Raw genomic sequence first — 23,446 nt, forward strand, 5'->3', positions numbered from 1 at the left:
ATACTCCCCAAAAGCTATATACTAGGTATTACATATTAATAGATGAGAATTTGTAACATCCATATTTCATATATTGAACATGTAAGCAAACATCCATTGTTCCTAGAATAAGAAAAATTCATCTCCAAGAAAAAAATTTTGCCAGTTTGGGGTCCTAAATTAACAGTATAATTTATTTTCATTGAATAAATATGAAAAACCCCTGGACTCTCTGAAGAAAAAAATTTTTAAACAGATAAAATCAGCTCACAAACAAATAAAACACGTAATATTTTATGGAGGGAATATTTAACTATGTTATGTTCAAGTCAATTGCTTATAAATTATTCAATATAATTCAAATGGTTTGTTCAAATATTGTTTTTCCAATTTACCAAAATTTATGTCACTTTAGTGATATAAATATGAAGAGTTATTTAATATTTCCAGATAATTAAACATCTTAAATATTTAATTAAATATTTTTAGAGCTAATAGAGTTGACAACTATCTTGGGCCTCTAAGAACACTTTTTTGGCTTTTCCTTTTGTCCCACAAAAGTCTCACATAAGTAGCTCACAGCAGCTCTTACCCTCTGCCCCCTCACTGCCTCTACAAAGCCTCTGGAGAGGCAGGTGGCTTTCCCAACGCTACTGTGATCAGCGGTGATAGAGCAGACACCACCGGACGCAGGCCAGCAGGGACAGACTAGCGTGCTCATCTTCTAACACTTGAATCCATGCTCAACTACAAGACATTCTTGAAGAAAGTTCACAAACAATTAAACTTATGCACAAGAAAGGCTGTGCTCTCCATCATATCAAGATTTTTAAAAAAAGGAACTTTGCATTACTTGAGAGAACTTACATGTCCCCCCATTTCTTGGTCTTTTGGTTTATAATCATTTTTTCTTTTTGTCATATGCAGATGCTAAGTTACAAGCAATAATGTCATCAAAATAGTACAACTATTTATGAGGTTTACAAATGTACATGTCTTCAGCAAGTTTTCATTTATTTACCTATAATCTACAGTTTATAGCTCATAATTAATGAAAATCACATATCACATTATATGGCATTATAAAAGAGTCAATACAGTTCACCCAACAAGATCCACTCATAATACAAGATATCAGAAAAAAGTAAGGATATTATAAACTTTTTCCTTTCAGTTTATTGAAAGACTTATTTACCCAAAAGTATATGAGGGTTCACTAGGAGCTACAGTAAACAAGACAATGCCTGGGCCATTTTAGGACACCAAAACAGACAGAAACAAAGGGAAAAAAATAAGAAGAAACAAAAGACAAATTAGATTCATAAATATCACAGAGTAAAGGATGGTGAGCAAAGAGACAATAATGGAAGGCTCCAGGGATATCACCTGCCATTAAATGGGGGGATGGAGGAAGGTCCCTGAGGGGAAGATAGGTGACTGCATGAAAGCTAAGAGGGAACAAAGTGTGTGAACTGTGAAGGAGTGCAAGCCAGGCTGGTGCCACGATGAGACAGATGTTTGCCAGGGAGGACTGGGGTTGAGTCTATATGCTGATAGGAAAGTTCTAGCAGAGAGAGAGAAAAACAAGAGACATTCATGATTGCGTAGACAGGAGATTACATGCATCACTCCGCAGACAGGAGATTAATACAACAGCAATGTCCCTAATACTGGGAAGGGTTGGGAGACAGGATCAGAGTGAAAACTTTGACATTTGAGAGGTCAGGGAAGCTTCTGCACATGAGGAAGGGCAGGGCTGTAAAATGGTGGTGGGAATCACACTTTCATTTCTTCAATGGAATAAAAAGCTAGGTCATAGGTAGGAAAAGAGGTGGTGCTTCTCAAAGGGTTAAACTTAATTCCAACACATATCAAGATTGCGATTCCATCTTACAATTTGGAAATGACAGTAACCTATAAAAGAAAAAAGCTCAGTCTTCCAACCTTGCGAAGTTATGTATTAAAAATAAAAACATTTTTTAATTTTTTTTGAGACAGAGTCTCACTCTGTTGCCAGGCTGGAGTGTAGTGGTGCGATCTTGGCTTACTGCAACCTCTGCCTTCTGGGTTCAAATGATTAGCCAGCCTCAACCATCTGAGTAGTTGGGATTACAGGAGTATGTCACCACACCCAGCTAATTTTTGTATTTTTAGTAGAGACAGGGTTTCATCATGTTGGCAAGGCTGGTCTCAAACTCCTGATCTTAAGTAATCCACCTGCCTCAGCCTCCCAAAGTGCTGAGATTACTAAAAATAATAAAGGAAAAACATGGTTCATATATCTACAGAAGTCACAAAAATACTATAGGGCACATATACCCAGGCCTCAGTGGTGGAAAGAAAACATAAAACCATTGGGCCAAAATGTTTGAACACTGAAGACGGAATTTTTTAGGGCCATTTCAAGACCATGTTGAAGGCAACTGGAAAAATCCTGGATAGAAATAGATTAAAAAGTCTATATAGCTAGATCATAAATTCCAAAATTAAAAATGACTTATAAAAGTGATTCGATTTCTACAAGCAGGCTTGTAGGACACAGGCAGTGAAAACACACAACTGTAGGCTGAAAATGTTAATGCAATTTCATAACCAGTATTTTTTAAAGAAAAGCAGTTGCACAGCTCATGGAACGTAGATGGAACGTAGAAATAAAGAACAAAATTTCAAAAGCAAATGACATACAGATGGGTGGGAATAAAAAGAGTTATAGTACAAAGCATGTATTCCTTCCATTGTCATATTTAATCATACAGCTCACAACAAAAATCTTTAAGACTGCCTGCAATGAAAATATGCAAAGGCACCTGAAAGTCAAAGTTAAAAATGAAAATGTATCTTTATCTGTACTGCAAGCTCTAAATGTCCAGTTCTAGCAGCAGTATTCACAGGTAAGAAAACCATCAGCTCCTAACAGATTTCCACTGAAGGTTTATCCACACACCACCAAAGATTTTTCACTCTGTAAAATTTCTAACTTACTTCCCCGCTGCTTGCAGGTTTTTACCTCCATAGGCCAAAGCAGCAATAAATAAAGACAGTTGTAAAATTTGTTTTAAAGGATAATTGATGAGTACCCCATTCAACTGCATACCCCAGATGCAAAAGCAAATGAGTGATGCTGTGGCCTCCAAACTCCATTCATATCACAAAGGGACCCAGATGCTTAGCAAGTGGCCAAGCAGAAGCCCTCATAAGATACTTAGCATTCTTAATGGTATCCTTACATTTAATCTTATTAAAACTACACATGCTCGCCAAAAACAAAAGGGAATATAGGAAATGGAAGCAGACATAGACATTAACACTGATGTCATTTTTGTGTCAGATTATGTTGTTCAAAAAAGAATCAAGAGATGGTTTTTAAAAGATTAAATTTTATTCTAATTCTGGTAAGATGACCACCAAAGTAAAATCAAATTGTGAAATGACAATGGGGGCATTAGAAATACACCAGGGATGAAAATAAACCACCTCAGCATACCAAATGTTACTTCCAATACGGGAGGAGAAAAATAAAATTTAAGAAATGAGATACCCAATACATGAGGGAGTTGTTGAGGTGTAACCAATAAACCTAATGTTACCTAAAAAGATAGGAAAGAAAACATCTTATGAGTGTCTTCATATACAAGAAACTGAGTCTGCACTGAAATGTGTGCTATGTCACTTCAGCTTTGCCTACAAAGTTAACATCTGCCAAATGCGGTATGATCTTCCCTATTTTGTATAAAATGAAAATGAAGTCCGTTATGGTTTATCTATCTTTGATTCTTTCCATACAACCAGTCTTAGGGGTCAGAAAACAGGACACACTCATTGGAGGGGCAGGTTTTCCAACCCTGAAACATGCTTCCCAGACTAACTACATCTTGTGTGTTAAATATATGGAAAAGTAAAATGCCATCTGGTATTCCTAAAAGTAACCCCTGCACATGACTGGAAGCTCCCCAGAAAATACATGCGTCACTTCTAGAAGAACGTGCACCAGAGCTCCACACTCCGGTCTGTGCTTCCACTGCGGGTTCTAGTCCAGAATTCTTGGATAATAAAAGCAGAAAATATGTAGGGATCATGGAAAATAATGTGTCCCATACATATAGGGTGTTTTCATCACTGTTTAAAAAAAAAAATGTTTTTAACACGTGTTAGAATACCAGGCATTCTATTATCAAAGCACAACAAAATAATCTGCTATTGGCATTAATATACCAGGTAACAAGTCTCTTAAAAGGTTGTTTTGGTTTTATTTTGGGTGTTATTGTGAACATGACAGATTTCTCTTATAAATAAAAGCTCTGGTATTTATAACGAAAACTAAGTTTAATTTTAAAACAATCTTGATGTTTTTAGTTTTTTACATTTGGTGTTGCTAGAGATAAACACAATTATTTTGCTTCTCTACAAATTTTATGAAGGTTTGCCAACTGGTAAATAATATTAAAAAATCCCCTTCCTTTTCACAGAACTTTCAGAATTGGAGGGCAACGGGCTTATTTTTAACCAAATAATATGAACAGTCATTTGGATCCTCATTGACTACAGGCTACAGAATTAACAACCTCCCAAAAAAACACATTTTAATTACTATCTGGCAGCATCAGAATCTATCCTTAAGTCTCCACCAATGATGGCAGATAACATGAAGCCCTATCTATTCCTGTATCAGAATTTCTATAGCTCTTCCACGGTTAAATGCTGTGACCCCTCAGTCATTTCCCTGACTGATCTGAAGCTACTGTAATCAGATTGCTGAATAAACCACCTCCTACTGTAATTAAGAAAACACAGGCATTGGGGGGAAGCCACGGTGGCTCAGGCCAGTTGTCCTGGCGCACAAGGAGGCAAGGCTACGCGTTCGAGGCCAACCTGGGCAACGTTTTAAAAAGCCCTCACATCTGTCAAAAAAAAAAAAAAAAAAAAAAAAGAAAGGAAAATACAGGCATCGTGGCTCACATCTGTAATCCCAGTACTTTGGGAGGCCAAAGCAGGAGAATCACTTTGAAGCCAGGGAGTTTGAGACCAGTTTAGGAAACACAGTGGGACCCCACCTGTACAAAAAATATTTTTTTTAATTAGTCAGGCGTGATGGTGCACATCAGTAGTCCCCAGCTACTCAGAAGGCTAAAGCAGGACGATTGCTTGAGCACAGAAGTTTGAGGGCTTTCTATGACTGCACCACTGCCACTACAGTCTGGGCAACAGAGCAAGAACCCTGCCTCTTAAAGATTTAAACAGAAAAAAAGATAAGAAAACATTACCATTTCATACTCCAGAAAACATCCTCTTTTGTCAGCTAGATAGTTCTAGCATCTCAGGGAAATTAGAACTTTTTTTTTTTTTCCCACTTAGATAAAGGTCTGGTAAGCATTTGGGCAAGGAAGGGGATTTTCCTCTATGTAGGCAGATCAGTGGGAAAAAAAAACAACTCTGGCAAGTCTTGTGGACACAGGAACACAGGTTGACCATCCCCAGACACCCACATTTTATAAGAACAAGCTAAAACCTAGGCAAAAACTTACTTCCACAATTATATTGACTAGCCTGGAGAAAACCACATTTTTTAAAAAACTGCCTCCATAAAACTGGATATGCTGAAAATGTTTTTTTCACTATTTTTTACATTTACTTTGCCCTCAATCTTTAAGAATTTGGCTGTTAAATTATAATGAAAACAAAAAATTAAACTCACAGAAACTTACCTTTTTCAAATAATTGTGGAATATAACTTATATATTGTGTATTGTATTAGTCTGTTCTCATGCTGCTGATAAATACATACCCGAGACCTGGGCAATTACAAAAAGAAGAGGTTTAATGGCAAATACAGTTCCATGTGGCTAGGGAGGCCTCACAAATCCATGGCGGAAGATAGGGAGGAAACAGGTCACGTCTTCCATGGATAGCGGCAGGCAAAGAGCTAGTGCAGGGAAACTCCCATTTGTAAAACCATCACAGTTCATGAGACTTACTATCACGGGAACAGCATGGGAACGATCTCTGCCCCCATGATTCAATTACCTCCCACCAGGTCCCTCCCCACAATATGTGGAAATTGTGGGAGTTGCAATTCAAGATGAGCATTTGGGTGGGGACACAGCCAAAGCATACCATGTATCATGTGAATACTGTTTATAACGCATAAATATTCTCAAAAGTATAAAGAAAAAGCATCACAGCTCCAGAAAGTGACAAAGGTATATTAAAATAAAAGGAAAAAAAGTATCATCATTGCTCCCCAAACCGCTGTCCTCTGAGACCTTTGAGACTTGACACTGGATGGCTGTGGGATTCCTTCGTGGCTGCCAAAGGTACAAAAGTGAGGTACACATTGGCATTGTGTCTTCATCAATAAACATTTAAGTTAGTTTTCCCTCCAGTTTGCCTCAGTTTGTATAATCTCCAACTAAATGATGTTTTTCTTGATGAAGAGAGCCCTAAAACATGAATTTTGCTCCAAAGGTCAGGGCAGTAATTCCCCTATAACAGAGCTTAAGCAGCGGTTGGAATGTGCCTTGTGCCTCCTTGCTATTTCTGCTAATTGGGCTCAGGCCTATTCATCCAGAGAAGGTTGTGAAAATGGCAGGCTCCCAATTAGCTTATGTTTTCCTTAAGGTCCCTCTACCTTCTGGTCCTAAATTCTTCCAATCACGTATCACAAAGTTCCTGCTGCCTCTTCTGTGGAATTTATTAGTTGCAATAAAGTGTGGGGATATAAGAACAAAGTCAGCTTATGACCTATTATCTGTCAATATCAAACTATATTCTATGCTGAGTCAGGGAAACAGTTACCATTAAAACGGAATTTGAACTTCTTAAAATACTGTCAAACATCAAAACTAAAAGTGTTGTTTTTTTGTTTGTTTGTTTGTTTCTTGAGTGTCAGAGTCAAAATTTCAGAAGCATAAAAATGTTTTCAAAGTAAGACAACTACAAACCATTTAGTTTTCAAATCTTTTGTTTTCTCTGAGATCTCCCCTCTTATGTCAAGATTGACATAAAAGGATGCTTAAGAGACACACAGTCCTCCACCTTGTGAGATGACTCTGATGTAGGATTCAGCTATGGGCTACTCTGAACAAGGTGATTAGTCACTGAAAACCCTGACTACTCTTTTTGGAAATCATATTATGCTTGCTGCTACAGACTTCTAATAAGATATATAACCTATCTTTTCTTACTGAAGTGAAACTAAATAATATTCTTATAGAAAGAAGATTCACTATCCCCATAAGTAGGATGAATACCATCCAAAGAATAAGACACTCTAGACTTCTAGAGGGGCCGGTTGGCTTAGCACTTTAAAGCACTCTTTTGCCTTTCCATTCCTTCTGCTTATTCCCACTGGCAAAGCTGGTAAGGTCATAACGGCCTTCAGAAACAGATAATGAGAGATAAGTACTAAGTAGAAAACAGAGCAAAAACAAAACCACTGGAGGCACATAAAATCTAGAACTCTGCTGACCTCGCTCCAGACCACACAATTTAAGGAAGATGGCCATCAGTTCTACACTGGTGTTCCCAAATTGGAAAGGCAGAGGGTTTTTTTTTTCTTTTTTTAAGCATACAAACTATTTTTTCATCTACATGATGCAATCCTCTTTATTATGTTTAATAGCAAAAACTAAAGAGAAAAAGAAAGCCTCAGAGGAGACATCAGGTCATTAAAGTCAGATGACTTCTGGGAATGGTTAACAGAATAAATCCATAATTAAATGGGAATAGGTGGAACAGATTTTTAGTGTATAAAGCATAACCTAAGACTCCTCTTCTACACAAACAATAGTGCTTACTTCTGAAAAAATTTGAGAGGGAGTTTTGTTTTGTTTCTGTGGTTCTTGTTCTCTTCAATAGATTTTACTTTAATTATTCTGCTGGATGTGAAAACATCAATGGCTTCTACTCTTCTAGTATACAGTCTCACTCAAATCAAGCTGCAGGAATGGAACATCATTTTTTTACACTTATGCCAAATAAGATGTTTTTAGACTTAGGTACCCTCTCAGTCTACCCAGACAACTAACTCAAGTAACTTCAACAGAAGCAAATCAAAGCTCGGTATTTGCTGTGTGTGGCTTCTCGACGCCATCTCTTTTGCTTAAAAAAGAAACTATTTTATAACAAAATTACAAAGAATATACTACTTCCTTAAAAACAGGTCTACAATGACAATAGAAAAATAAAAGTTATATCTTCATAATATAATTAAGTTGTATCATATTTTAGAAACTCTGGGCTACCAATCTTTTTCTACCAATTTTGGAGTTAAAAAAAACAAACAAAAAACAGTTCCTATTTAGCACATTCATATTCAGCCAACTTCTGGTTGTCACTCCCTACCCCTGCCCACACATCCCTTGCTTAACAGATGCGACTGTGTGCAGTGACGGGCAACCGTGTTTCGGGGAAGATAAACAAGTGGGCTCCCACCACAGCCCCAGCTCCAGGGGTCAAGCTCTATCCATCGAAACCTGTACTGGTGCTTTTACTCCCTTTGATTTTGACATGGGCAGAAGAGTAGGGCAATTCCAGCCAACAATCACAATTAGGGATCTGTCAGGAGGTTATTAGGAAAAATGTATTTGCTTTTACAAAGAGCCACAAAAAGAAGACAAAGGCCCTGTTCCCCTTCCTTTGAGCAAGGATGTGGCTCTGAAAGAAAAGGACAAGCTAGAGCACAGAGCTAAGGTGGCCTTCAGAAAGGCTCCCTGAAAAAATGTGAGTGAGGTTGCTAAGCTACAGACTTAACCCCCACATCTTCCCCAGCTCCAGACTTCCTTGCTACATATATGCCAAACATTTCCTCATTCTAGATTCCAGGTTATCTGCTATCGGTCCTATTATATTAATACGTTGAGTATTTCTAGGTACCGGGCCTGATTCTAAGCCTTTGACGGGTATTGTACCACTTGACACGGCAATCCCTGAGACAAGGTCTACAAGTATCCCTATTTGCTGGATGAGTAAACTGATGTATGGACAAGTAGAGTAATGTGCTCAGTCTCATATATGGTAAACAGCTAGTAACCAGTCAATCTGACTCCTGGGCCCATGAGAAACTACCTAAATCTTAAAAACATTCATTTCAAAGTAATAATAAGATACCAGTATCAATTAGTTTAAAAATCTGTATCATGTTGAGAAAATTATGTTTCCTTCAAAGAACTGCCATGATTGTTTTATTATTTCAAATTATTTCCATCACACAATGTTTGTGTGCTAACACTTAATATATGATAAAATTAGGACATTTCCTGTGCCATTGGGTGGGCAAGGCAAGCTGTCCCTTTTTGCTATTTCATATTTGAATACCCTACATCCACAAAGTTATTTTAGGATTCTTTATACCATAAAACATAGGCTAAGATTAAATATGTAAAACATTTATGATTTTATTCTACAGCTATCATAATCTAAATTGAAAAACAATTTATTCCATATTTAGTCAACAAAATTATTAATATTTTAAAACTTACTAAAGCAACTAAACTTCTTTTGAGCGCTCATCTTGTTTTCCATCCACATAAACTTTTTTAAAGAAAATAAGTTGGCTGGGTGCAGTGCTCAGACCTGTAATCCCAGCACTTTGAGGCCGAGGCAGGTGGATCACCTGAGGTCAGGAGTTCGAGACCAGCCCTGGCCAACGTGGTGAAACCCTGCCTCTACTAAAATACAAAAATGAGCTGGGTATGGTTTTTGTACAGGCACGCGCCTATAATCCCAGCTACTCGGGAGGCTGAGGGCAGGAGAATCACTTGAACAGGGAGGTGGAAGTTGCGGTGAGCCAAGATCATGCCACTGCACTCCAGCCTGGGCAATAGAGTGAGTCTCCATCTCCAAAAAGAAAAAACGAAAAGAGAAAATAAGGTGACCAACTAAACAAACATGGCTTTTTATTAAAAGCACTGAAAAATGCTCGATATCACTCATCACCAGGGAAATGTAAATCAAAAGCAAAGTAGGACATCACCTCATACTGTTAGGATGGCTGTTATCACAACACCAAAATATGGCCGGGTACAGTGATTTATGCCTGAATTCAGCACTTTGGGAGGCGGAGGCAGGTGTATCACTTGAGGTCAGCAGTTTGAGGCCACCCTGGCCAACATGGTGAAACCCCATCTGTACTGAAAATACAAAAAATTAACTGGGCATGGTGGTGTGTGCCTGTAATCCCAGTTACTTTGGAGACTGAGACAGGAGAACTGCTTGAACCCAGGAGGTAGAAGTTTCAGTGAGCCGAGATTGCACCACTGCACTCCAGCATGGGCAACAGAGCAAGACTCCGTCTCAAAAAAAGGCCGGGCGCGGTGGCTCACGCCTGTAATCCCAGCACTTTGAGAGGCCAAGGCGGGCAGATCACGAGGTCAACAGATTGAGACCAGTTTAAGCCACATGGTGAAACCCGTCTCTACTAAAAATACAAAAATTTTAGCCAGGCGTGGTGGCGGGCACCTGTAATCTCAGCTACCCAGGAGGCTGAGGCAGAAGAATCATTTGAACCCAGGAGGCAGAGGTTGTGGTGAACCAAGATCACATCACCGCACTCCAGTCTGGGCGACAGAGCAAGACTCCATCTCAAAAAAATAGAAAAAAAAGAAGAAGAAAGAAAAAAAGAAGTCAAAATATAGTGATAGCAAGGATGCGAAGAGAAGGAAACCCTGGTATACTGCTGGTGGTAATGTAAATTAGGACAGCCTCTATGAAACAGTATGAAGCCTCCTCAAAAACAGAACTACCATATGATCCAGCAATTCCACTTCTGCATATATATCCATAATAAATAAAATCACTATATCAAAGACATATTTGCAATTCCATGTACACAGAAACATAAATTCACAATAGCCAAGATATGGAAACAACCTAAGTGACCTACAACAGATGAATGGATTTAAAAAAATGTGATATACACTGTGTGTATGTGTGTCTGTGTGCACATAAATGTATAAAATGGAATATTATTCAGCCTTTCATAAAAAGGACATTCTGACATTTGTGACAACATGGATGAACCTAAAGGGCATTATGCTAAGAGAAATAAGCCAAACACAGGAAGACAAAATCTGTATGATTTTACTTATAAGTGGAATGAGGGGAAAAAGAAAATGAACTCATGCTAATAGAGTAGAATGGCAGTTACCACAGGGAGTGGGGTATGAAAAAAGGACAAATACTGGCCATAGGGTAGAAACTTTCAATTGTAAGATGAATGAATTCTGGAGACCTAATATAGCATGGTGAGTCTAAAACATTTATACTTGAAATTTGCTAAGAAGCTAGGCACAGTGGCTCATGCCTATAACCATGACACTTTGGGAGGCCAAGGCAGTAGGACTGCTTGAGGCCAGGAGTTCAAGACCAGCCTGGGTAGCAAAGTGAGACCCCGTCTCCACCAAAAAAAAAAAAAAATTTTTAATTAGTTGGGCATGGTGGTGTATACCTATAGTCCTAGCTACCAGGGAGGATGAGGTAGGAGGAACACTTGAGCCTAGAAGTTCATGGCTATAGTGAGCTATGATTGCACCACTGCACTCCAGCCTGGGTGACAGCAAGACTCTATCTCAAAAAAATTAAATTTTATTTAATTTAAAAACATTTGCTAACAGAGTAGATCTCAAGTGTTTTCACCACATATACACACAAAATTATATCTATGTAATGTGATGGATAAACTACCTTGATTGTGGCAATCATTTATTAATATATACATATATCAAAAACCTCACACTGTACCCTTAAATATATACTATTTTTACTTGTCAATTATACTTCAATAAAGCTGGGAGAAAGCACAATTAAATTATAAAACATTGGGATTCCCTTCCACCAAAAAAACCCATTGTGAGTCAGTAACAAACAACTAAGGCATTAAAAAAAAACACTGAAAGAATTAACTCATCAGATACATTCTGAGTCTTCATATGAAAGGAGGACTTTTCTAACAGTGACGCAATGGGGTTTGTAAACAGTCATTCTTTCCAAGGCAGAAAACAATTATTTCTGAGTGGTAAACAATTCTGATTTCATGAATTGTAGGTGGCTGTACTACACAGTGAAATAGATAACTCTAAAGACTGATAAACCTAAAATAGGTCCTTGAAATTTATGAAGGGATAAGTGCCCAAACATGACAAAACACTGTAATCTAAATTCTAAAACACCACCATAGGATATATTTCTCTTGTACAGTGAAGTTAGATAAAACAGAAAGTTTAATCTGCATCTTCAGATCCTTTGAATTATTGCCTATCAAAGAAGAGAAGAGTCTTGAAAGTCTGCTCACTCACAGCACGATTCACTGCCAAACATCTGAGACTCTGCATTACAAACTCTAAGCCCTGAACCTTCAGAAACTACTGCAAATATTCATAACTGCTCACAATAAATCTGTGATCAGAGACCAACCAGAAATATCCTGCATTTATGTTAAACTCTGACATAGAGACTGGTACTTAACTAAGTTTGTTAAAATAATTTACTTTTAATCATCACCAGTGATCGAGATGGGAGAAACATCTTTGGGGTATGGGACAGGATGTTACAGCAATGACGCACATAGAAGGATTTGTCATGTTACCTGTTTCTTGTTTCTCCAGCCACCTTGCCCACCATTGGGTGACTGGCACTCAGAGACGAGCGAGCATTGTCTCTCTGAAATTGGTTAGACCAGTTACTAGTATCCCGTGGGAGGCTTCTGTAGTTTTCATCTTTCTATTCAAAAAGAAACAAAGAGGCGTCTTGTAAAAAACCAGACCTTGCAAATCAGTAATGCACCTGGTTTTTCAAAAGTAGCAGAAAATGATTCTACATATTAAAACATCTTTCCAATCCTATACAAAATAGCTGATTGAGAACATTCCACCCAGATTAGACCTCAGAATTATAACCATGTGCCCAGGACAGGCAAGTCTAATAATTACAGCAGGAAGGGTGGCACACACATGGCACACAACAGACAAACACTACACTTTGCACTCCTACCCAAATCAATCACCTAAACCAAGTATGTGCACGAAAAGTGAACTTATATATGAGACTTTCACTCTTTCTCAACTAGCATTTTCTCTTCTTTCCAGTCTCATAACTAAATTATGAGGTACCATCTTAATTCATCAGAAATGCTAAAAATAAGGAAGACTAATAAATTCGCTCTTTCTTCAAAGCCTTATGGTTTTGTGATTTTGGGATAAGAGATTTAGATTATCCAGGCTGTTTCTATTACCTACTTCACAAGTTAGTAGTCAGCATTAATTCAAGTATCAGGGGAAAAACTGGCCTTTCACAATTATTTGTTACATAACAGATACATAATTGTTTCACTGTGACATGGATATGACAAGTGATGTCTTTACATAAATAAATATTTATCAACTAAGTTTTTAATACTCCCCAGAACAACCAAATGCTACTGATATTTCTTTCAAATAAAAAATCATAGTAACTTCCTTTGGCTTATGAGCTGTAAAACTTCATTTCAATGTTCTAAAAAGAAACGAGGAAAGCTAGGATAAACTAGGAGAGTCATACTTTTTAGTTCAATGACTAAATCTAAATCATCTCCTACAAGAACAAAGTAAAATATTACCTTCAGTTGGATCCACTTAACTCAGTACACCAAGTTAGAAGAAGTACTAACATACTGTCCTAGTAACACTGTTAAGAGTAAATCTGGCTATAAGTATTACATGTGGGATTGATACTTACTCTTCATGTGCTAAAACTATATGAACACTCAATACAAACACAGAAACAAAAAAGTGCAATAGAATAGGTTTGCAGTGTGTATAACTTAGTTATAGATCAGGATACTGTTTGATCTTCCTTCATGAGTTCCATCAGGGAATAAAACTTAAAAATGAATTGATAGTCTTGGGTTTATGTCAATATTGGGACATATGTTCAAACAAAAAGAAATTGATAAACATTTACCAAACATAAACTTTGACATGAAACTTTATAAACTTTAAGAATTAACCTGCAAGAAATAAATCTTTAAAAACTCAGTAGCGAGATGAAACTTTAGCAGCAAGTTTTTGTTTGTTTGTTTGTTTGTTTTTTAATAGAAATGGCAAGGAGAAGACATGGACAAAAAACTAACTAAGGAAGCAAACTAGAAACTAAAGTCCACCGTATCTCAAGATACTAAGAGTCTCTCCTTAAAACTTAAGCTTCAGAAAAAAGGAAAGGAAATACTGTTTCATATGACAGTCCATAGATATACTGATAAGCTTATTCTGATAAGAATTTTTTATAAGTCATAAGAAATTCAGATAAATAAAAAATTCTTAAAGGGTAAACTTACTAATGACAGAACCTTATTTATTAGTGACAGAACCTTATGTGTCTACAAAGAGAAGGAGGATTTAAAGTACACTGAAATGCAAGTATAATTTTTATGTCAAAAATAAAAATTGAGGCTATCATTGACTAGGAACCAGGCTTTCATACTCATTTCCCACCAATTGAGGTGATTATTACACCAACTGCTTACTTAGAAAATGAATAATTAAACCAGAAGTATTTTTTAAAATCTACCCTCTCTTTTCAGTAGGACTGTATTTTCAGAGACATCAACAGTACCAGTTGATGAGGGGAAACTTGTCTTTTCAGAAGAACGCCAAATAATAGAAATAGAACTAATAACAGAATTAGAAACATGACATTTTCAACTCCTAATGAAATAATTCAGGCAAAGATAATCATACTAAAACCATTATTTTAAGAGTTGATAGATAACTGGATATTTGCATAGTGACAAATAATATCACTTGAAAAGAAAAGAGTCTACTTTTGAAATGAAGAGATCAGGCTCCACACAATTCTCACCTTTTGGTGTCTGGAATCCAGTATGCTACTGGTACCTACCCCTCTGCTCCTTCCTGAATCTATGCCACTTTTCCTCTTCCCGTAAATGGTCTTGTTGGCTCTATGGACTGCTGAATATTACCTCTCCGGACAAGCTCAAAAAACTGCACAATTTCACCACATCCCACCCTGACAACTTTCAGGCATAAGTCACGAAAACGAAACTGTTTCCTGAATTCATGATATCAGCTTCCAACAAGAGGTACCAAAGATACCTCGAAACTGAGCTCCCTATTTTGACTCAGGCACCATTCCCTAAAATATTTAGAATTAGCTTTACTCTCTTTCCTCCCTCTTTGATCTCCACAGCTTCTAGGTCTTATTGATCCAACATTTTTGCTGCTTTTGGTCCTCAGCCATAAACCTAGTTCAGGATCAGCTTGTCTCTGACCTGACATTTTAACAGTGGCCTTCTAACTGGACACAGGCTCTAGTCGCAGCCTCTCTAATAATGTTCCGCACCACTTTCTGGCAGAGGAGTTTCCTAAAACGTATGTTGGGTCACATCAAACCTCCAGCAAACACTGTAGGTAGACCAGAGGGAATTTCAGACAATGGTGCTTGCTGTGCCACACAAATTTCTTCACCTTCATTCTTGCTTTCTTTGAGACCTGCACTTCCAATATCATTTCTCCTATAGAGATACTGAACATTCTTCAAAGCCCAGTTCAAATGCTACTTTCTAAGAAGCAGTCCCTGATTCTCAATAGAACTAATCATGCCATGCTTTCTGTTACCACTCTGTTCTAATTTTACTTTAATTATGGTTCTAACTTATAATTTAGTTAACTTTAAAAACTGCTATTTCTACTCTTACAGGGAAGCCTGGGCAAATCATCATTCACCTTTAAACCCAAGCACTTAGCACAGTGGCTTACACCAACCTGGGTGACTTTTTCATGAATATTTTTTTATGTTGCCTATTTCACATGGTTTCAGAATCCTGGAATTTTAAAAGAATATTTTGATAAGTTGCTTTAAAAATTGATTAGGGAATACTTCAAAGAGGTATTAAGATAAACTTTAGTAAAATGTATTTTCGGGTGAAATGTAATGATTGTATTTTTAGATTTATATTAAAAGATGTATACCACTGTTACATGCCTATTTCAATTTCATGTCACACCAACAGCATATGATATCTCTGGCAAATGTGATTTTTCCAATTGCATAGAAAAAATAGTACACTGTTTCTCCATGTAAGTCAATTATGACATGCAGCACCTGCAGCACAGCAACATACAATAATCAGATTAAGAGACAGAATGGCTGAAGATGGCAAGGTCTGCGATTTTCCACTGCACTTGAAGAATTCTACAATTTTATATTTGTGGAATCAACTTTGAGTTCATGGATAATAAAACTAAAACTGGCATTCACTCTCATAACAAAGCAATTTTCCTAATTCATGTAAAATCAATAATGAATCCATATATTGACTTATGTATAATGTATGAAAACTGCAGTTATTTACAGCAATCTTGAATTATTATCAATCAACTGAAGAATTTTTAAAATACACTATTAATTCCTATCAATATATTTGTTATATTTCTGATAGCATCATGCAGGTCCTACTAGCATTTCAGTCATGTTTCTTCCTCCCAATCCTGAAGTCTGGCCACAAATCTAGTTCACCATCTACTGCATACAATGTGTATCAAGTGCATACAAGGACTGTAGGCCTGTAAAGCTGTGTGTCTGTATTTATGATAAACATCGCAGCATACAATGTATTAAATATTTTCTACAACACAACTTATACTGGATACTCACCACTGTCCATTGAAATATACATCATGCACTCTAGTTTCAATTTGAAAATATTGCTTTAGTGTAAATAACTGTTAAAATATGGCAGTCGTAACTAGTCTATTCAAGACTATATACACTCACTTATGAATCAAATTATAAATATAAACCAAAAATTTTAAATCAAATATACACAATTCTAATGATTATAAAACTTACTAATGGCATAAATTTATTTGTTAGAGTTATTACTTTATCTAAAAGATTATACAAGAAAAATGCCATAAGAAATTATTCTCCCTCCCTTTTTTAAATTATAACTTTAATCCTCCACTTATGAGTCTGCCCCAAATAGCTGCTCAGCTTTGTGCTAGGTGGGAAATTTTCCTTCTTGCCAGAAAAAAAACAGATGTTCCTGCTGTGATCAGGGATTTTCCTTATCATCTAAATGTACTGCCACAGCATCAGGCGTCAAAAAGCCACTCCGGCTGGGAAATGCATATTAATTTGCTGCTCCCTGGTAGCGGTATCCTGGTTGTGGAGAAAATCTCTTTCAGGGTAGGGAAAGTAAGTTTCTTCTCCCACCTCAGCCCTCCCCAAGCTTATTACAATTCAGTAAAATCATGTAGAACCCACCCAATGCCTTGAGATAGAAGCTCATTCCCGGCATACTAAGCTGCAACTCCAAGGCTTTATCTCCCAGAAACAGCTATTTAGCTGATGGTCAGATTTCTTGGCAAGACTATATCCCTATGTTGCAGAAGTCAGAACTGGGGTTTCATGAACATTACAGAAGTAATAAACATTTCTATGTTGGCACAGGAAACCCAACTATGTTTCCACTTCACTTCAGTGCAAAAATTTCAATTTTTTAAAGAATTATGAGAAATCATACCATATTCTGAAATACAAAATACTCAATGCATATACATTTCATTCAGAACCTCTATGTATCATATGGTTTCAAATATGACCGTGAGATGTTAAGATTTTACATTTCACATTTTTCAACACTGTAATTACGGTAAAAGAAAACTCAATGTTCTGCTTAGTTATTTCTCCAGGAAACGATACACAAAAAAACGAAGGGAACTATATCCAGGATATCTAATCTGAAATTAGGAGACTGAAGTAAAATTAATAATAATGACTTATATTTTTTTTTGAGACAGAGTCTTGCTCTGTTGCCGAGGCTGGAGTGCAGTGGCGCAATCTCGGCTCACTGCAAACTCCGCCTCCTGCGTTTATGCCATTCTCCTGCCTCAACCTCCCGAGTAGCTGGGACTACAGGCACCCGCCACCACGTCCGGCTACTTTTTTGTATTTTTAGTAGAGACGGAGTTTCACCATGTTAGCCAGGATCGTCTTGATTTCCTGACCTCGTGATCCACCCACCTGGGCCTCCCAAAGTGCTGGGATTACAGGTGTGAGGCACCGTGCCTAGCCAGAATAATTTTAATTACATGAAGCTTGCTAAAATTATCAGCAATCATATTACTGATTTAATGTAACAGATTCCTTACTGCCTTTGTGGCAGGAGTTTATCTTTTGTACCTCCTTATGGCTACACCAGAGCATGACCTTGGAAGCAATGCCACAGCTAAAGTGAGAAGATAACAACCAGAAGGTGATCTATAAATATGATCTGTACTTTCTGACCTTCATTCATTCATCTTCTAAAAATTAAATAAAAACAGAAAAAAAAAGAGAGACAGATAAGGGTGAAATAAAATGACTCACACATACAAAAAGCAGGTTTAATCACCAACTTGTACATGAAGGCAGAAAATTTGGCAGTTGCTATTAGTTTAAATAAACTAAATGCCTATTAAGACTCTTCTTAAATAAGGAAATCTAGGCTTTTATTCCAAACACAGTATTCGTTATCATTACCCTAGGTGCACGTTTATTCCTAAGTATAATGAACTAACTACAAAGCACTATTTGAAATCCATGCAAAGCAACTTCCTACACGTAATGCCTAATGTTGTAGAACTGAGGCCAAGCAATCTGTTCCTATATTATCTGTAATTTCTAAGCCAGTATCCAGCACATAAATCAGCACTGGTACATGTGTACATCTTACTTTTCCTTTTTGCTAACATGTTTCCCCCACATTCTTAATAACTATTAATGAGAGGTGTGGAAAAGACAAAGGAAAGAGTATGTGTTTATAAAGCTGTTATAACAGAACTATGGCAAGACAAAGAGGAAACTCAAACAACCATACATTTGTTGTCAAACAAACACATTGGGATCATTAGTGATAACAAATAGTTTGCTAAACTATGGTGGAGCCTGCAACCAGAAACGCTGGTCAGAATCCAGAGATTTTGAATGCCAAAAGACATACTGTAGCACCAATTTAGCTCAAATTTCTTAAGTAATATTTCATTTTTAAATGTCAACTTTCTTTTTATTTATTTATTTATTATTTATTTATTTTTTGAGACGAAGTTTTACTCTTGTGGCCCAGACTGGAGTGCAGTGGCTCAATCTCGGCTCACCACAATCTCCGTCTCCAGGGTTCAAGTGATTCTCCTGCCTCAGCCTCCCAAGTATATGGGATTACAGGCACCCGCCATCACACCTAGCTAATTTTTTGTATTTTTAGTAGAGACAGGCTTTCGCCCTGTTCAGCAGACTGGTCTCGAACTTCTGACCTCAGGTGATCCGCTCGCCTCGGCCTCCCAAAGTGCTGGGATTACAGGCGTGAGCCACCGTGCCCAGCCAATTTTCAACTGAGTTAAAGTTTTGAACAGGAATAAGTAAAACAATGTGAAAATAATTTATCCAAGCAAATTAACTATCCAACAAATTAATAATATACAAAATAAAATATCCTAACACACACATCAAATTTTTACTAAGATTTTTCCTTTGAAATGTTAAAGGTATTATCCATAGTTCTTAAAACTCATTCTGACCTGAAAAATGAACTATATCATTCTCCACATTTGATAATGTCTTTTCCAGTCATTCTGATACATACTCAGTATCTTCTAGATAATAAAATTCACTTAATTTGGTGAGAAACTCAAGAATGCTGAATATGCCAAAAAATTTTCGTGGTGGAATTCTAATATAGAAGAATTTCTATATTAGAAAGAATCTGAAAATTACAATTAAGTTTCCAAATACAATTCCTGTCACGGCAGCAAACCCTTCAAGTTGATACACTGGCAAAATCAGAAGCATGACATTTTAGTTTTAAGCCATAACCTATAACTGGCCAGTATCTTGTTAACGGTCTTTATAAATCAAACAAGAAAAATAATCGCAGGAGTATGGATCTGTATCAGACTATGAACATAAAGGGACCCAATATGAAAAAGGATTGGTCAAAAATCTCTCCTGGAGATGCAGGTCTGATCAAACTAAAAGGGGCACAGATTTCTCTGAAGCCACCAGATCTGTCCAGAGAGCCAACCAGGGAATCCAAGGAGAAGAGAAAGATTAGCAAAACTCAAGCACATCCAGGGTGCTTGTTTGAACCAATTTTCTCAGCTGTTCCTAATCCACTTTGACAGAGAAGGAAGCCATGAAAAATTTTGGATACAGCATTTTAAAGCTGGAAGGAACAAGCTAGAGACAACAGCCAGGTTAACCTCTTACTGATTGAAAGAAGAAACAGGGATCTGCAGAAGTGGTAACAAATAAATTGTGGAGATGAGGATGGCAACCCATTCCCATGGTTACACCTACCCACCTCAATGCCCAAATTCTACTCACTCAATTTCCTTTTTCTTTTTTTGAGACAGGGTCTCACTCTGTCATCCAGGCTGGAGAGCAATGGCACAATCTTGGCTAACTGCAACTTCCACCTCCCGGGCTCAAGTGATCCTCCCACCTCAGACTCCCAAGTACCTAAGACTACAGATGCAAGCCAACACACTCAGCTAATTTTTAACTTTTTGGAGAGACAAGGTCTCACTATATTGCCGAGGTCGGTCTTAAACTCCTGGGTTCAAATGATCCTCCTGCCTAAGCCTCCCAAAGTATAGAATTACAGGTGTGCACCACCAGCCTAGCCTCCACTCAATCATGGCATGAGTAATAAAATTTCCAACTTCTCATTCTTAATCTAACATGGAACCATAGTCATAGTTTATTATGTAATGACAATAATTTCTGATATGTGGTCACTGCTACACAAGGATCCCATCACATGGGAAGGTATTTCTTGAATTCAAAACGATGATATAATCTTGATCACAAATTATATTTTCATAGAGATGGTTGGTTCACTAAGAAATACTATACAGTGTTAAGAATGATCATACATAAAATGTTGGCTTTAAAATTGTCTCATTTCATTCTTAAAATAATATTTAAGTTTTCTTTATTATTTTGTGGGAGACAGGGCCTCGCTCTGTCACCCAGGCTGGAGTGCAGAGGCACAATCATAACTCACTGAAGCCTCAACCTGCCCAGCTCAAGTGATCCACCCACTTCAGCCATCCGAGTAGCTGAGACTACAGGCACACATCACCACACATGGCTAATTTTTTTATTTTTTTGTAGAGACTGAATCTTACTATGTTGCTCATAATCTGGTCTCAAGCTCCTGGCCTCAAGAAATCCTCCCATCTTGGCCGCCCAAAGTGCTGAGATTATAGATGTGAGGCACTGTGCCCAGCCTAAAATTGTTTTACAATACAAAGATCTGATTAATTCCAGGAGCTTGAGACTGTAGTGAGCAACGGTTGGACCACTGCAATCCAGTCTGGGCAACAGAGAGAGATCCTGTCTCAAAAAAAAAAAAAAAGAAAATCTCTTTCCAGGTATTACTTAGATTATCTTCTTTATCCTAAGAAAACATGCAGAAAGAGGTGAGAAGGAGATAGATGAGGGGAGTTTAACATTTATAAAAATTTACAAAAATGTTGTCCACTCTTGGACTCTGAGGAACTGAAGGATGGAGCCTAAAGGAAAGCTGCACTAACCACAGCCTCCACTTGCTTTCCTGCACAGTATTTCATAAGGGCCAGCATGGTCCCGGAATTCCCCTAGAACCACCAGCATTCCATTATCAGCAGTGGGCAGGAATGGAGAATACGGGACCACCATTTTTGACCTATACTCCTTAAAACAAGAAGGGTGAGTGTGTGAAAGAATAAATAAATAAATATTTCAGGTCCAATTAAATTTTGAAGTTCTTGACTCACTTTCTTACACTACACTAAACATGAGGAGCAACATTTGACTAAAGCTGCTCTGAAAAACAAATTTATATATGAAGCAATTTTAAAACATTTTAGAAAATGCTTAACTTTGAAGGCAAGAAATACCCAACACTTCATTTTCTTTCAAAAATGCTCAACTCTAAATATGTACGCTACAAAAATAAAATTATAAGTAACAATAGCATTTTGCATCAAGAGTACTATGCACAATACAAAAAAAAGGGAACAGATGCTAGAGAGAGGGAGAGAGACAGTAAAATACTTATAGCGGTTGCTTAATTCCAAATATCTACAGTCTTATACATTATTTAGATGTGCATCATAAATATTTTATATTTATCTAAATATTTTTCATCTGAATTTAAAAACAAATATATATATACATATATATTTAAATAAATTACTACAATTTGAAAATGAAGAGATTTACATCACATATAACTAGCCTGACAATGTAAGATAATTACCACTTCCTTCCACTTTTCAGCCCACAATCCAAACTCCAATGGACTGGATGGATGAGCAGAAGAATTGGGTAATTTCTGTGAAAGTCCATAGGTACAGTCTACCTTAGCTTTCCCCTTAATTGTGAAAGTGCCTCCTCAGGTACACTATCTCCACAGTTACTTTTTTTCTTAATGTAGAAAGTGTTGACTTTCATTTATCATAATCTTATCCTACATATTGTTTCTCATACAGTAATGACTTTTGTGAAGAATTACATTGCCACATGGGAAGCACTGAGAGTAAAGAAACGGATGGCACAAACTTCTAGAGACCTGAGTTCCTCTCTACAACCTCATTAGCAGAAAAAGCATGTTCTATAAACAGGATATTAATATTCAAGGAAACTATTTCTGTCCTCCATTTATGGCTAAAAACTACAATTTTAGAAAATGTGATTCAGGGAATTTGAGTAATGTCTACTGAAACCTTACTCTCCCCTCCCCCCCACAAAAAAACATAAAGTGCAAATAAAACAGCTATTGCAACAAGATGCCCCAATAAAAAGTAAAAACAAAAGTGCAAGTATCCAGCCATGAGAACTCAGCACATTTATATCACAACTTTATCATTTAACAGCTGGTTGAATTATTAGGTGAGTTATTTAAACTCTCTAGGGCTCTACTTGCTCACCAATAAAACGGGTACAGCAACAGTGCCTATACTTCTGGCATAGGTATAATTAAATTATATATAACATGTAACATATCGAGCATGGCATAATGCCTAGGAATAGCAAGTATTCAAAAACAACTTGGTTATCATTACTGAAAATATTAAAACCACAAAAACAGATATGGCTTATAGGTAAAATAAATGGAAACCATTTCTACTACCAAATTTCGAGGAATGCTGACTGGAACACATTTCTCCAAAGGCAGCCCAGATGATAACAGTAGCAGGAATATATGCAAAATTAAAAGAAAGGATGCTCAAAGCCAGAGCCCTCAGAATGCAAACAGGTGCTCCAGTCGCAGCAATCCATCTGATACTCTACTTGTTAATAACAGGACTTGAAGGGACTAGATCTAACTTCACAACTGAAAATAGGTAGGTTTATAAGCTAAATTATAAAAAATTAAAAATAGAAACTAGCTTAAAAAAATGAAGCCAGGCACGGTGGCTGATGCCTGTAATCCCAGCACTTTGGGAGACCA

General features: G+C 37.1%; 1 protein-coding gene across 1 annotated transcript in view; it reads right to left on the reverse strand.

Moving 5' to 3' along the window:
* Positions 1-12,555: 12,555 nt before the first annotated feature.
* LOC115900458 (partitioning defective 3 homolog) overlaps positions 12,556-23,446 on the reverse strand; it is a 371,816-nt gene continuing 360,925 nt past the window's right edge. Inside the window, exon 5 of the mRNA XM_030941336.1 lies at positions 12,556-12,693. Coding sequence (XP_030797196.1) covers positions 12,556-12,693 — 138 coding nt within the window. The remainder of the gene's footprint in view (positions 12,694-23,446) is intronic.

This window comes from Rhinopithecus roxellana, chromosome 11, assembly GCF_007565055.1.
Source record: "Rhinopithecus roxellana isolate Shanxi Qingling chromosome 11, ASM756505v1, whole genome shotgun sequence".
In the NCBI taxonomy this organism is placed as follows: domain Eukaryota; kingdom Metazoa; phylum Chordata; class Mammalia; order Primates; family Cercopithecidae; genus Rhinopithecus; species Rhinopithecus roxellana.